The sequence below is a fragment of the Neodiprion lecontei genome, chromosome 6, assembly GCF_021901455.1.
Source record: "Neodiprion lecontei isolate iyNeoLeco1 chromosome 6, iyNeoLeco1.1, whole genome shotgun sequence".
Lineage (NCBI taxonomy): Eukaryota > Metazoa > Arthropoda > Insecta > Hymenoptera > Diprionidae > Neodiprion > Neodiprion lecontei.
Window position 1 is genome coordinate 22,501,995 of NC_060265.1, and position 16,230 is coordinate 22,518,224.

General features: G+C 43.8%; 4 protein-coding genes across 4 annotated transcripts; 1 reads left to right on the top strand and 3 right to left on the bottom strand.

The window, feature by feature from the left end:
• Positions 1-662: 662 nt before the first annotated feature.
• On the bottom strand, positions 663-2,471 carry LOC107218057. Its single transcript, XM_015655805.2, has 3 exons — positions 2,152-2,471; positions 1,615-1,910; positions 663-1,080 (listed from the first exon to the last, which is right to left on the bottom strand). Exons 1-3 carry the CDS (start codon positions 2,326-2,328, stop codon positions 927-929), a joined length of 627 nt encoding a protein of 208 aa, XP_015511291.1. The 5' UTR covers positions 2,329-2,471; the 3' UTR covers positions 663-926.
• A 989-nt stretch (positions 2,472-3,460) lies between these two features.
• On the bottom strand, positions 3,461-5,393 carry LOC107218056. Its single transcript, XM_015655804.2, has 4 exons — positions 5,241-5,393; positions 4,450-4,624; positions 4,202-4,364; positions 3,461-3,823 (listed from the first exon to the last, which is right to left on the bottom strand). The coding sequence occupies exons 1-4, from the start codon at positions 5,391-5,393 to the stop codon at positions 3,670-3,672; spliced, it is 645 nt and encodes a 214-aa protein (XP_015511290.1). The 3' UTR covers positions 3,461-3,669.
• A 926-nt stretch (positions 5,394-6,319) lies between these two features.
• On the bottom strand, positions 6,320-8,660 carry LOC107218054. The gene is made up of 3 exons (XM_046743928.1): positions 8,272-8,660; positions 7,580-7,769; positions 6,320-6,943 (listed from the first exon to the last, which is right to left on the bottom strand). Exons 1-3 carry the CDS (start codon positions 8,422-8,424, stop codon positions 6,624-6,626), a joined length of 663 nt encoding a protein of 220 aa, XP_046599884.1. The 5' UTR covers positions 8,425-8,660; the 3' UTR covers positions 6,320-6,623.
• LOC107218068 lies at positions 8,634-12,199 on the top strand. The gene is made up of 5 exons (XM_015655816.2): positions 8,634-8,790; positions 9,484-9,610; positions 9,706-9,893; positions 10,822-10,929; positions 11,144-12,199. Exons 1-5 carry the CDS (start codon positions 8,768-8,770, stop codon positions 11,283-11,285), a joined length of 588 nt encoding a protein of 195 aa, XP_015511302.1. The 5' UTR covers positions 8,634-8,767; the 3' UTR covers positions 11,286-12,199.
• The last annotated feature ends 4,031 nt before the right edge of the window (positions 12,200-16,230 follow it).

Consider the following 16,230-nt stretch of genomic DNA (forward strand, 5'->3'; position numbering starts at 1 on the left):
TTGCACCGAGCCCGGTGGCTGTGTGCACATCCAGTTTCTCCCGTGTTTTACCTCCGATTTTTCTCTCCCATTTATTCCGCTCAGTTTCTCCTTTCCCCCGTTTACGAAAGATGCACTTTATTCCGCTCGACGTGGTGATGAGTACCCGTCTTCGTCGATTCGCATGAGGGCATAAATATGTAAATCTATATTAAAAACTCGTATGAAAGTTGGAAAACATTTCGTGGCATGGATCGATCAGGGCTGGGATATTTACCAGCGACTTCAATTCCTCGCACAGAAGTCACTGCAACGTTCAAGTTTGCAATATTAACCCAGAAGTCGGCAAAGAACTCCGGCCGAATGGCAAATGGCCGCCGAAACGTCTTCTCAGGAACGGTCAAAGTTCCGAACATTCTGCGGCTTATGAGATCGTTCGGATCACTCCACCCTAACCTGGTCATAACCATTCATTTGTCTCTTAGATGCTTATACAGCGCGCATAAATCGCAGAACGGGAACTTGCGGGATTCTGTAATCGAAGGTACGGATGCCACCTGCGACTCAAATCTTCAATCATAATCAGCCAGTGTACAGCATATAATGAAAACAATCTTTATTCAATCGTCTTTAACTTACTTCGAGTTCTTTTCTCTCTTTTTTTCTTTCGATTTGTTCATTTATTTCGCATTCACAGTCGAACTAGATGCAAGAAAACTATTTTGAAAATCATCACGCGTCACGCTTGTCACTCGCGTCCAACGGTGTCTCTGCGATATTTGAAACACTTTTTCGGTCGGGTGTTGATTCGAGTATGTTTATTGGATCCTGAGCGCTGCCTGCTTCGTTCCGAATCTTGATAATCCCCGACAAGAAGGGCATCGGTTTCACGTTTCCCACGTAAAAGAGTAAGAACCGTTCGTGAGACGAAGAAGATCGGAACGTAATCAATGATAGATCGTTGTGAATATGTCGAGAATGCTTTCCTTGCATTCGGGGTAAAGCTCCGAGCAGTGATCTCCGTCCTTATGACCTTGGAGTTCAGCGGCGTGATAATCTCGATCGTCGTATTCGTCCAGTTCCTCCTTGGTGCTCGAAGGCCTGCGTTAAAAATCAATTGACACGATCAATTTAAACGACCAGTGTGTATTTTTCACGGCGACGATTGCGAAGCGTGGACATAATGAAAAGAAAAGTAAAGTTCATACGAGAATAAATAACGATGAATAGTTTGGAAAGATTCTTGATCCGGCCTATAACACACTCTAAGAAGCAGCCTCTGAAAGCACAGGCGGCGCCGTTTCGTCGACGATGCGAGTCAAACTAAATAACGATTTGCACATTTTAGCGGGGCACAAAAAGGTCTCCGTGGAAAGAAAATAGAAGACGGTCTCCTCCGGCTCTTCATGGTCTAGCGGGCTTTCCGCGGCTCGAGTCCCTTCCTACCGATCATCTGGCTCGATGGAAGCATCGCGAGGACGCTAAACTTTTGCCGTGAAAAAATCTTCCCGGACTCGAGACTCGGCGCGAGGTTTACCTTATTTATATTCTCGCGAAAAGGGGAAACAAAACTAGCTTTACACGCTCTCGCGTTAACTCTACGTTCTCTGATACCTACGACGGCGTAATTCTTACGTGAGGAAGGCGTGGACGAGCTCGCCGAAGAGTCCGTGGTTCGCGTTGAAAGGGACGTTGGCTGCCTCGCAGATCGACCTCAGGATACACCCTTTGCCACCGTAACCGAAAACCTCGGAGGCCGTTTCCAAGATCTTGTATATGCTCCACCGGCTCTTGGTCGACCTCGCGTAGTAGACTCCGGGCTCCGTGTAGTAGGTCGAATTGTCCGGAAGCGCGTAGAGCATCTTCGTGAAGGCGCCAACGATCACGCTCTCCTGCTGTAGCTGCAGCGGAGTACCGAGACCGAAAATGAGCTGTGAAAACGGAACGGGTCGTATTGAGCTGCAACGCGAACATTGGCGGTAAGAATTAAGGACGAAGATCCTTTTTGTCCGACGCTTCTGTCCAACCTGCGCCGATCAATAACGATAAGTGCCAGGATGTCATCGTGATCGCGGAATAACCTCGCGTCCGATCTTCGACCAGACACAAGGGTGCGAACCCTTGCAGTCCGGCATGCTTTGCGGAATATCAGAGACTTCGTCCATTACTCACCAGCATATCAGAGGAGCTTGGATAGACCAGAGTTCTCCTCTCGCGGGACAAAACATCGTAGTTTGTGTCCGCGGTGTCGTTGTAGGATAAATTTTCGGCGCTTTCGTTATACTCTGCGGATGAGCCGGCAAACGCGAGGTTGAAAAACGTCGCGAGGAAAGCGAGCGGGAACCGCATGTTCTCAGTTTAGTTTTTAACCGTGTTATAAAACGTCAGAGAGTTGTTCACTCGCGACGAGAGTCTGGGTTGAGACAGTTACGGAGACTAAAGAAGACAACGGGTGTGAGAGATTTTTTTTCGACCGTTAACTAAGCCGCGCCCGTGTGGAAGGACCGCCGGAATAAGGCTCGCCATTAGCACCTCGGCGAGGTGTCAAATGCTCGAAAAACACCTTTCTGGTTCGGATAAACTCGATCTAACGGTCCTCGGGTGGCGCAGTTACTCGAGTTAACCCTGCTCAAGATCCTGAAGTTTGAGTCAGCTGCAAACTATGGAGCAATAAAAAATCGGTTATGTTCTTTTCAGTTTCGATGTCGAGTCACTCCGGAGCCACTGCGGAGAGACTGGACGGTCAATAAAACGTCAGCCGCAAATCGCATCAAGGGAAGAGAAGGCGGAGAGTCCTAATCTCCTCCATTTATATAACGTCGTATCGTAGTAAACAATAGACCGCTCAGATGTAACGACCTGAAATTCGTTGCTCCCGGAAGATACAGCATCTTTTACCATCCTGATTCTTCCTCTCCATCCTCCGACGTTTTCTCTCTCTCTCTCTCTCTTTCTCTTTTTCTTTCTTTGCTTTCTTTCGCTTACGGGCAAACGTCGGACTCTCCAGGATCACTACAATTCATTTGTCACGTTTCCCGAATCGCTGCGTTGAAGCCCAACGATAAGGAGACTAGACATGTCACCTTTGGCCCGAACAATTGGTCCTCGAAACAGGGACGATGGCCGTGGCAAAACTCGGTCGCGCACGCTGGAAATTGGCGTGCAGAGGAATTTACAGAAATTTATTAGGTGCGTGGCAATGACGATAAACTCCTCTTCCCATTATCGCTTCGGCATCGAAAGCGGAACGATCGATTTTATTAACCTATCAAGATATCTTCTTCGTTGATCCTCGATATAACTTTTATCAGGAGGTTGCCTTTATGTACCTGTCTTATTAAAAGCGTAAAAGAATAAACGAGCGACATTAACTTGACAGCCCACTTTTACTCCCTGTCTCATTCCTTCTTTTTCTCTCTCTCTCTGTAAATGATCTGCCAAATGGTGATCTGGATTTTATTTCTCACCCGTAAGTTACAGTCGTTTCGTCTTTATATATACGATTAGAATATTTTAAGCGTGATCGAACCGAAATTGGGTAGAAAATGTTCTCGTTAGATCATCAGAAACAAAACGTCGATCTTAAATCCACGCAGTTCAACGCCGTGATCGCATCACGATACTGAATATAAGGTGAGGAAATTAAGCATGGTAAATCATTTCTACATCGCGGGTCATAACCTCTAGGGATTAATCGTCCGACTCGGTGAAATATTCAAGAGGACTGATCTCGCATTCCGGAAAAAATATCCGGCATTTTTCCAAAGATCTTCGTCCGAGTGACTCGGCCGCAAGATATTCTTGATCGGTGCTCTCCAAGAACTCTTCTGCAGTCGAGGATGGTCTGGAATAAAATAATCACGGTCATTAAGCAGCAACTAAAGGCGTCGAATCGAATACCGGAGTATCTTGACCTTTTACAAAGAATGAGCAGAGAGGCAAAAGGCGATATCAAACGAATGAGCTGGACTGGTCGTAATCCGGGCTGGTAGATTTATTCAAAAGCCAAGTTTATTACCGAATAGCTGACGAATGCGACACGGTTTACTCCCGGAAGAGCAAAACGGCACTGACTCAATTACCGTTTAGCGATATTTTGGGTCAACTTTGTGTGCTTTAGGGGTGGAAATTGAGCCGCCAATATTTAGCGGGCCTATTACGCAGCGCGCCGGATATAATGCCGTTAACTTTGAAGCTGTTTTATGTGGTACACTCGACTTACGTGAGAAAAAGATGGAGAAGTTCACCAAAAAGTCCGTAGTTCTCGCCGAACGGCTCTCCCTCGGCCGCCTCGCAAATCGCTCTTAACAAACAGGACTTTCCACTCCCGAAAATATTAAAAGCCGACTCCAGCATCCTGTAAGTTTCCCAACGTGTCGTACTTCCTGCAAAACGATTCTCCAGAGCGAATTGGCAGTCGACTTTAGGGCGCTTCCAAATCATTATCGAACAGCTTGTGAAAATCGGTACCTTTTCGATTAGCCTCGGCATCGGGTTCGAGCGAATCCTCGCCGTAAATCGATCTCTCGTAGCGCACGTGGGGGTCCAAGTACGACGTAGCGTTGTAAGGCAGGTTGTAATTGTTCTTCACAACGTACCCGACTATCAGCCCACCCTCCATGGGAAGTCCAAGCCCGAGAATTAGCTGAAAGATTTATGAGGATTGACCCTGACTAGAGTGACTATGAATATCCGGGTGCGTTTATCTGCCGACTGCTGTGTTGATTGTGAATTTGAAATCAGATATCACATATTCAAGATCTTGGATCCAGCATGGAGGACAAGAAACAAGAGACAGCTGACTGGATTCGGCGTAGTGAATTTTGAAAATCTGATTTGAGATTCGTAATCAGCGACCCCGATAACCTACAATTTATGTAAAACATGTATATGTGTAAAGGAGTAACTCTCTCGGAAATGAATTATTCTATCAATTTTCACAATTTTTTTCAATCCATTTGTTTCTCACAATAATATTTTACATCGTATCGCAATAATTACTTTCGAGTATTGAAAAACTGTCAGCATACTATCAGAAATCGCAAAACGCCGCAAGAAGATATGTTGAAAAGTTCTCTAAATATCCAAAAAATGAATATAAAATAGGTGGTAAGAATACTTACTACCGTCACTCAAGGGGTTAAGGGTGGCTACAGGATAAGGTACTCGAGAAAAGCTGGGTGAAAACTTTCTTGCGAAACCTCCACGGTCTTATACGGCTTTTTTATTAATCGTAAAATGGCTCGAAACAAGAGAATTACCTGCACTTTTGTCGGGGCGTTACCAACCCCTGGCTTCGGGTAGACTAAATACCGTTTTTCCCTATCTTCGACACCCTCGGACGATTCTATTTCACGGAATATCTGCCGCGAACTGGTCAGCAGTACAAAATACGTAAGCAAATACCTTCGCATCGTCTGACCGTCGACTTTATGCAATCCACCGGTAATTGTTTCTCTGCAACAGAGCCGTAGCAATTAGCCTGCGGAAGCTCGACGTACTCTTCGTAACTGAATTAGTGCATTTTAATCATCGCTAACCCGAGCAGCGAAATCCAAACACTCTGTGCTGTTGCGAGTGTGAGTTAATTTTATTCCAATCTGTTTGAGGAAACAGCTGGAGCTTCGACTCTCCGGCATCGCTAATTGGAATTTTTTTGTTTTTTTTTTTTTTCTTTGCTGTTTTCAAGTATCACGAAAATGAGAAAATTTGATAAATATTAACAACGGACTCGTGTTTCACCGTTTGCTATACAGCTAGGATTTAACCGAGCAAAGTACGCCGATTTTGTGACCTCTATACACGCAACTTGCAGCCCGTAGCGTCGATGCAAAAAGGAGGGCGGGGGTCGCATCATCCCCCCGGGTGTATTCCACGGTTAAGCGAATGGCACGAGCGGCCGAAACCAACGGGAGAAGGTAAATAATTTAGAGAATAATTCATGTCAGTCGGAGTGGAAAACATCAGGGGCCACCACTGTGGGAACAACGGAAAGAAGAAGAATAAACAAGAGGGCGCATTAGCTTTCTGGTCCCAGAAGCAGAGGTGGAAGCGGCCGCGGGTATGGAGGCAAGTATTATAAGTTTGTATGGAGTGACGAAGCCTACTTCAATAATTTTACCCGGGAATTCCGCAAGTTTGAAGTTCGGAGACTAAGGGGAGCTTTTTCAAAGCTTAGGAAGGCATGCAACCCTTGTACAGGGACACGAAATACCTCGGGGAAATTTATCACCGAAACCGACAAGTAGTATAACGTTAATTCGAACATGTATAGGAAAATCAAGGTGGGTTGAAATCGATAACTCTGGAATCAAGTAACTACTCTTATTCTTCTCTCTTTATTCTGTTCATAAATATGAGTCATAGGTATAAGTACATTGGATCGAATGAATGGTAATGGAAAAAGAATACCATACGCTGTATGGTCTATATCGAAGCCATAGCACATCGGAAAAGAATATCAGAAATTTATCCTTTTATTTTCAAGTGACGATAGCAGTAAAGAGAGGATGATGCTTTCGAAGCAAAACTCTTGATTATTGGCGCTCTCTCTATCACGGATTAACAATTGAGGATGAAAAAATCGGCTTTACGATCGCGAGTGAAATTTATAAAGCGCTTTGAAACCCTCCGCCGACATCAATTCAATGCGAACGCCCCATTTCGGTGAAATAATCGAGCGGACTGCTTTCGCACTCGGGGAAAAGTGACCGGCAATTTCCACCGGAAGTGCTGCCCAGTATCTCGGCGGCATGGTACTCCTGGTCCGTGCTCGTCTCGTGTTCCTCATTTGTTGTCGACGGAGTGAGCAGCACGTGCAAAAGTTCGCCCAGAAGGCCGTGGTCTTCCTTGAAGGGCGTCTCGGCGGCCTCGCAGACGGCACGAAGAAGACAGGCTCTGCCTTCGCCGAAGGTCTCCATCGCCGTTTCGAGCATCTTGTAAATGCTCCATCTCGAAGTAGTGCCTGATCGAAAAAAGTACTTGGGATTAGCAGATGAATCGTAGGAAATTATCTCAGGGTAAAAGAGTTGGACGAATTCGAACTCGGCCTTTGGATGTCAATGGGGCGGTCGGCCGCTTCACCTGAAGGTAATTTGCAGCCGCAATGTAATTAAAGAGGATCACTGTCTAGGCGAGAGAAGACTGGCCCTAAAAAATGATAAACGACTCGAGTCCCGGAGCCTGCCTGCAGGAAAACCTGGCGATCGTCCGCGATCTCGCGGGTCAATAATTCCCAGACAGCCGCTCCGACGCGTCAGTTCCATCCTCCGTAAATACGAAAACAAACTTTCCCGGAAAATTCAATTTACCAATCTTTTTTCCCTCAAATTTATGCCGACCAATTCCCCAGAGCTTTCATTTTCCGTCTTCTCTTGCAATTCTGGACCACAAAGTTCCGCTCGAATCAATTCCTTGGTTAGAGTTCGTTTTTCCCCAGCTGTTTTTGACTCTACCTTAATTTCTTTTTTTTCCCCCTTACTACCATGATTCTTTGGTCTCTCGGTAAAATGAACGTTTTTCAACTCCGAGCAATGTACGATCGTTCTTTGCGAATCATAATACACCGGATGAAACTCACCACCGAAATCGTCATACCCACCTTTGGTATCCCGCACGTCAGTCGCGCTGTTATTATCCGATATCTCGATCTCATCGGCTGACCTTTCGTACCGGATGTAGGGGTCCGTGAAAACGGAGGCGTTGTACGGTAGGTCGTAGTTACACTTGAGAACATAGCCAAGGGTCATGGAGACCTCACCCTCCATCGGAAGACCCAACCCGAAGAGCACCTTCGTCAAATGAAAAGTCCTCGTTAAAATCCGGCAAAAAATTTCAACCCGCAAGTAGGTGTCCGGCTTGTTAGGGTCATCACTGCGAGAATCCCAACGAATGATTCGAATGAAATGACTTCAAACGACAGGAACTGATTTATTTTCACTTGGTTATCGGACATCGAGAATTGAAATCCCCGAGGCGTTCTTTACTTATTTACTAACAATAAGTCGAATCATCGTTGGAGTAAGCACGACTGCATAAATGTGTACCCACGATGCAAATAAAATGGACAGATTTTGCGAAAAACAAGTGAACAATATATTTGATCGGAGTTATCGGAGCATGAACGTCGTTGCAAAGACAGTGACTGTTGCAGGTGACGATGCTAACGTGAAAGTTCAACAATATTCTGTATTTGCCACTGCAAGCGTGAGCTGAGAATGGGGGTTAAATCGACAAGGTGAATTATTAGCGAGTGGAAGGATCCCGGAGAGTTGTTATCGGTGCATCTCGTACCTGCACTTTGGTCTCGCTGTCCAGCGGATCAGGAAAGACGAGGTATCTCTTTCTGCGAAGCAGATCTCGGACGGAAAATTTGTCGGTAGCACGGCAGCAAATGTTAGTGGTGAAAATCACGATCACCAACATATTTACGCAGTAGTTCTTCATCGCTGATGTATTTTGCCAGACGACGTGTTATGTATTTTTAATCGCAAACCGATTCGATTGACACTCTGCAGCCGGCAAGCTACTCGCACGGCTCACTGAAGTGCGCCGAGAATTCGTTTCACGGAGGGCAATTATCGAGATATTTTGTGTGCACTCCTCTTAACACCGGCGGATTCCGCCGCCGGTTAAAATACACGTGTAAAACGCTCCCGTCGCGACGCGGTACCAACAGCTGCTTCGCTCCCCGAAACCCGAACGTTACATCGCCCGTTAGACCAGTTACAGTTTTTGGTTACAACGGGCCGGAAGCGTCGGTCAGTGTCGTCTTCGCAAAATTTTAACAATGACTTCCCAGCGCCAAATCACGTAAGTGTCTCGTTTCTCGTTTCAAATTTGATATTTCTCGTTACTCGGATATCTGGTTTCAAATTGTACACCCATGCTTTTCAACAAGCTTTTACTATCTCCTGCAAAATTCTTATTTAGATTTACCTCTAACGTCATTCTCATCGACTTGTCTGCGTTGTTGGTTCTATGTTTTTTGAAGAGAAGAATTTTGAATTCGTGCTTTTGATAACAAAAGGTTCAGAAATGGTTTTAAATTCTATCCAGTCAGTTTAACCTTCTTCCAGAGTGGAGCTTCAACTTTAAAATGCGACATCCTTCGAGGCAAATTAACTAGATTCTCGATTTTTTTATCACCCGTTCAAGATGAATAACACTTTGTTGGAATAATTAAAGATTTAATGAGAAATATTTCTAATATGTACTCCTTTGAAGGGTGAGGTACAGAAGTGTGTGTTTCTCTGAACAGCGTATGATTTAACCACAATGTCGACCACTCGCGAGCTCGTGATACGAATACCAAATTTTCGTCCAAAAATTGAATCAGGTACCCACAGACGGATCACGTCTGTCTACTCTGTAGTCACGGGTTAAGTGAAAAAAAATTATCACCCACTTCGTGACCAAATTATAAGTTCTCAAGCCGATTTTCACTGGGCTGCATAATTCCTGGCAAGTCATTTACATTCTTCCACCTCATTTTCAACGTTTAAGGGTACTGATCGTCATCGCCGCTGCAATATCTTCGTCGAAATGCTGGTCGAACGAGAACTCGGAAATTGCAAAAATACTCCACAGACCTATCAGGGAATTGACTTATCCTAGCTCCAGCACTACGGGTGTAAGTTAAACATCGTGCAGTATTTTTTGCGAATCTTCATACCGGGTGAAAGATCGATCATCGAGTGACTTAAGGTGTTTTAAATTTTGAGACAGATCTTCTTCGCCGTTGCCGTCCCGTTATCCGACCCAGAACACTCCATATCGTTGTCTTACTTCTTTGAAGCCAACTACGATCTCCCGTCAAACTTCTCCTATTACGACCCGCTGCTTCTTGGCCGAAGGACGCGACGGAGCATCGACAGGGGAACAGTCTACCGAGCATTGGAAAGCAAATTCGAAAGGTTTGCTCTATACAGTTTACGCGGAATGCATAATTTAACCCCCCGGTATAACGGCGTTGTTAATGGAAATGAGGAGGTGCTATCCTGGTAAGAGATTTGGGAAAACAATGAGAACTTGAACGAGTATCGAAACATTTTGTCACGATGTTTGTACCGGCAGCTGCGACGTTCCAGTCAACTTCAAACTACTTCGGGAGAGACACAGTTCAGCTTACTTTTCTGTTTGCATTTTCCACTTGCGAGTCACTTCCGCGAGTGCTCTTGAGAATCCGAGTATACATATTGTGTACAATCGTTTTCTCGTGCCTTCCAAAAGGAATGCCACAAATTCAACAAAGTAAGGCCAAACGGAGTCCGGACTTGGGGGGTAAATAAAATACACGAATAAATAAATTGCAAAGCCTAATTATGTTCGGCTGACGGTTGTCAAGCTTCGATATCACTCCAAAGGAAAGTTCAATATCTTTCGGTTTCTTGTTTTCCTTTTCTCTTTCTTCTCGTTTTATGCCTCCTTTGAAAATTTTATCGCACCTTTGTTTCTTCCTGAAATGAAATTATTACACTCGAAAAATGTGAATATACTTTCTGAAAACAACGATGTCGAGCTCATTCTTTCCGAGGAGGTACACGAGCATAAATAACAAATAAGCTGGGAATTTTTATCAGCAGGCTTCCAATAAACTACAAGTATACACTGAGTTATGTTGGTGGTGTTACCACCCTCGACCGTGGAAGGTATACCCGCATATTCGTTTCTCTAGATAAGAATTTCTTCAGGGCTCATTTCGGTTCCCAAAACCGCTGCTGATTATTTTCTACCCTCCTTGCGGGCACATATGAATAAGTAGAAAAATACGCTCTTTGGCATTACAACGTCACGCCTACCTTGCCCTATAAATTAAACGTTATATTCACTTTTATACTTCAGCGCCGGATTTCCGGGACGCGACTGCCTTCTTCGTTCAATTTGCGAGACGTCGGAATGGCCCATTCGACACAACGGAATATTGGGGGATGTGATGCACGTCATCCTCACGTAAGTCTTCCAAAAGAAAATGAGTAGTCATATATGTGTAGACACGGTAAACTCGCAGAGTAGACAAATTTTCCTGAGACCCCTTTGATCGAAATTTTATTCCCACACAACACTTATGTGATACCAAGATTCTTCTTCGATTAATTTCGTTGTCTAATGTACGTACATGTGTTCAATGAATAATATATACGCGAAGGTCAATTCTATATTTCAGGCCTTCGTCATCCCAAAAGGAAGATCTTCCCGAAGAATTCGCCGAGGCTGAACGAATCGGGATGAACGGGACCTGCTCGAAATCCTACCCGCTTTGTCCAGTGGGGCTTTTCGACTTGGTTGGAAACTTCATTAGTCTATAGCGAAGGTGGTGAACAACCAATGTAGCCCCACGAAGAGAGTTCTCGTCCTTAAACGGAGGGCGAAACACGGTGGCCACCCTAGGACACGTCGTTATTTTAACTCAGCGTCTTCTTCTCTCGTCTCCTGGTCGATTCCTCAACGGCCTGACACTGATGGACAGAGCCCATGCCCCAAGGATCAGCAGAATTCATTCGTTACGGATCTTGACTCGCTATTGTTTGAACGTGCAACAAATGCGGTCACTCTCGCTGTGAGAACCCTGTGGATAAGACACTCTGGCCAAGCATCGTCATTTATAAGAGTTGTAATTAGGGATTATTCAGTAATCGTTCTTCCGAGGGGAGAAATTATAAGAGGGTGAGAAAATATACGAGATATAAAGCGGTCTCACACTGTGCGCTGCAGTATATCAAACACAAGGAGAATAGAAAGAAACGATCGATTTTATGAAGCTATGACGACGTCTTACTTGATCCTCAATAACTTTTATCCGAAACGTTTTATACCTCTCTTATTAAGGCGTAACGCTGCGAGAAGCTGTTGCCTCTCCTGTACTTACTCGCTCGATAAAAAGGGTGCAGAAGTTCGTCGGCTATTGTTGAATGAAGTATTGTTGATCCTGATACTTTTTCGATCGATCTCGCCGAACAAGATTTCCCACTTTCCAGAGTATATTAGAAGTAGACGGAAACGTTCTATAGGCACTAGTTTATCGACGTGTCTTTCACTTCCTGTGATGTACTTCAGACATTGTAATAGAGTCATACATTCGACCAGCCAAACAGATTCACGGTTTGTTTCGTTCAATGACCCTTTTTATCGCCTGTGAAAATAGTTCGGGCGCTTGGTGCAAGTAACGCGATTATTAATTCGAATTATTTGTGAATACGAGAGTAAAATGAATGAAAATAAATTCGTATGCGCGTTAATTAATTTCTGGAAAATCCTTTTCACAAATAAATTCCTCGCGGGCAGTACACACTAAAATATGATTATGAAATTCTATTTCAAGGTAAGTTTTAATCAGTTTTATTTGTTCCCTATAGCCAATTATTATCTATAAATTTATGAGTGACTTCAGTAGCTGTAATTTTCCGTTGTGTTAGTAATGAGTGCCGGTAATAGAGTTGTTTGTGATTATTACCATTGCTATTTTTCTTGGATTTGTATTGCCTTTCTTCTCGCGCGTAGTTGAAAGAAAGAGTAAGAGTTGTTACTTAAGTGCAAGTGCAACGGAAATCGTAGACTAGTTTGATTTTATTCATAATTTTGATTCGCGCAATTTACGTCTAATTAGTTTGTACTGAGTCAGCCAACTGATAATATTAATGAATAGCTATCCAAATTTGCAACAGATTGACGCTATCAGTTCCTACATGAAATGTTCTTCCCAGCAAATTGACGAGATCAAATTTATCTGTTATCGTCTAGTAATTTGCCAATTGCGTCGATACTCGTTAACGCTTGTCATTTATGTCTGTATAAAAATAATTCCATTCACTCCGTTGAATATTACAACTCGTAAGTATAAATAATAATATGTAGATAGATATAATAATCAATAATACAAGTAGAACTCGCAGGCCGTTGACTATTCACCTAATATTTAATTTAACTGTGTGATAGTCGAATAGAACCAAAAAGTACTAAACATTTTTTTTTAAATAAATAAAGTACGTTTGTAATTAACTAGTCCATGGCTTTTCATCACATACTTTCGATAATGGTGAACCGAAATCTTCATATCCAAGAAAAATATCAGCCGAGAAATTGACATCATTCAGGAGTTCAGTGCGCCATCTATACCAAGTAACGCATGGAATGATGTATAGATTTGTGAAAGATTATCAATTATCGGGAGATGTTGTGTGCAATTTCTCTCAACACCTAGATGATACTGAACATACAAATACACGTGTAACGCGAACGGTCAAATGGTCTGTACAAGTTCCCACCGTTGAAATATATCCAGTTTCTCATTTGGGATGATCTGAGACGCAGACTAATTGTAAGTGTCATTCTGTAACAATCTCGAAGATACCTTCTTGGAATAGGGTCGTGTGAGTATTTCGTTGTTTGGCTTTTCATTTTTACTTGTATAAACAAGCTTGTGTTTCTTCACTTAGCTTAATGTATCTCTTGCCTCACCTCTCTCAATTTTCTTACAGGTAAGTACACGTGTACGTTATACCCTTCTCCTTACAACTTGACTTGTTGGTAATAAATAGCTGAATTCATTAGTGATGAACCGTGAAAATTTTCGTCATAGGCTTCGGGATCACTGAGACAATGCTTAATTGAGAGAAACGCTATCGAGACACGTTATACGACTAATAATTACTGCGATTTTCAGAGTCCGTATAATCACCATCTTAATTCCAATACCGTTAGACAAAAGTGGAAAAATTCGTCACTCAAAAATTCTGAATATACTTCGCATGACTATAAGGACTTCCAGGTTTCCTGACAAAAGTAACTCTAGCGTAAGTGTGATACGTGTTATTGTGAACTTCAACTTGAGGAGCGTATTGATGAACGTGATAATTCACTGTACCTAAAAGTCTGGACCAGGATTGCATTTCAGTTTCGGTCCAGTTAATTGATCTGAAAAACATATGCCACATGTTTCAAAATTACAAGCGACGCAATTCTGTTTTTATTCAGGTTGGTTTTGTATACTGAAAAGAATATATTTATCCACCAATCACAAGGTCTGATGCATCTAATCATTTCTGCATCGGTTTTTCGATAAAAATGTCGTATTTTTCTTTGTTGCAGCGCTGGGCTTCCGGAACACGATTGTCTCCTTCGTTCAATTTGCGAGACATCTGAATGGCCTCTACGACACAACAGCTTCTCGGGCTACTTGGTGCACATCACCCTGACGCAGGTTTCTCAAAGGAAACGAGATTGTACGACATATTCAGCTTCCGAAATGGAAATTGAGCGCCGGTTACCTTTACCGTATCCATGTTCTAGATTTTACTGAAATTCGAAATTCTCTTCGTATCGTCACTCCGTTAATTGAACCGGTAGAAGCTGCAAATAAGTAGTATACCGTTCTTGTCACACCCCACTCAACTACAAATTCCCAATTATTACAGGCCTTCATGTTCTCGGAGAGAGGGATTACCGGAAGAATTTTCGGAGGCTGAACGAATCGGAGCGAACGGTACGTGCTCGAAATCCCAGACCCTCCTCCTGATCGGTCTTTTCGATGTAATCGGGACTTTCCACGTCGCGTAATAGCGCGGCACTCATTAATCATCTCATTCCTCGAACCACAAATGCCGATATACACGTACCCACATCGCCGCAACGTGACCTATCTACGGATTCCTGATCCACGTGTACCCGACGAAGACCAAGTCGTGTCATTGGCGATTTAGCCCTCGGCGTGGAAAAGCTCTCTCCTCGGTGTTTTCGCAACACACGTGGCAGAGCGAAAGCTTCCGATTCTTATGCCCGCGGCGCGTATCTCTCTTACGACTCAGGATCGCCGCGGATCATTTATTTTTAAGTAATCCCTAAATTCCGGCATGACCGCGGGCCGAATGTTTGCCGAAACTTGACCTGAATTTCTCGCGAATTACACGGAATTACAGTATACGAACATTGTCGACTAATCGGTAGGTAGACTTGACAAGGGTCGACGGTCAATGATTTCCAGACGCAAGCTCCGAAGTAGGGGAGTCTGGTTGGTTTTCACGCTTCGTTAACATCCCGCCCGGTCAAACGTTCGCCGATCTATTCCCGAGTAATTGTCTTGTTTGCTGATGAAATCAGATGCAACTGCAGTTTCCAGCTCGCCCTGATCCAATCCGTAAACATCAGCCCATCTCTCTCGATTCAGCGTCGTGTCTCGTGGAAAAGTTTCCCTCGCTGCGAAATCGACGTTTCCGAGCTGACTGATATGCCAGACACCCTGCGTATATCGAGCACTCAAGGTATTACGAATGTATCACTGAGGCATCGCAAGGGTCCTGCCTATCCATCTCATACCCCGAACTTTAGGCCTCGACGTTACTGCAGATCAGACCAGTTGGACGAGATCTTGTCACGGACGCTGAAGGATAACGATAAGTATTTTTCGGAAACAATGATCACTTTTCGTGATGTCATTCGCTGTCGATGGAAGTCCGATGAAACTTAATCCGTGAACAAGATGAGCCGGTGCAAAATTTATGCATGGCTGCTGGACTAAACAACACACGTTTTTCAGCCGAATTTTCACCAATTAAATAAATGCGAAGACTCGCTGCGATGTTAGCAAATGATAGTAATTAAGCAGCTCGGTGATACGCTCATCCAATTGTCATTCCCTATCCAGCTCACGACTCAAGGCTCTTTCTGAAGAGCCTCGCATTTCCACGCATTAGATCTTCAATCAAATATTCAACGATTCACCCCCGTCTAGGATATATATGTATATATCAGGTCTATCTTACGGTACATCTTGCCGAACCAATAAGGTGGGCCGAAACTCTGAGAGAGGGAAGATGATTTATACCGTTTGATTTTACTGTCGATACCTATACAAATACAGCACAGGTCGTCTCCGATGTAATTTACACCGAATACGTTTCGGATTTCTAGAAACGCTTATACAATATCACCGAGTATATACGTCGATCGTAAAACGAGTTCTATAATTGGCGGATCTGTGAAAACCAGCATACACGACGGTTGTATAAAATACTATACGCTATTTGTAAGTTTTCAGGTACCGCGAACTTGATCTATGATCTATGATCAGAGAGAAGAATGTGGTGAGATTGATCCGAAACCTATTCCGGGGCTTGAGATTGGAATTGGACTGCAGGATTGCAATAATTGTAGATAGCTCCGAAGAAGAGGGCTGGAAAAAGGTATGTTCCCGAAGTACCGCACTTTGTTAAATCGAGTCGTATACAGAGAACCTCCGAAGCCTTTTCCCTTCGTGAA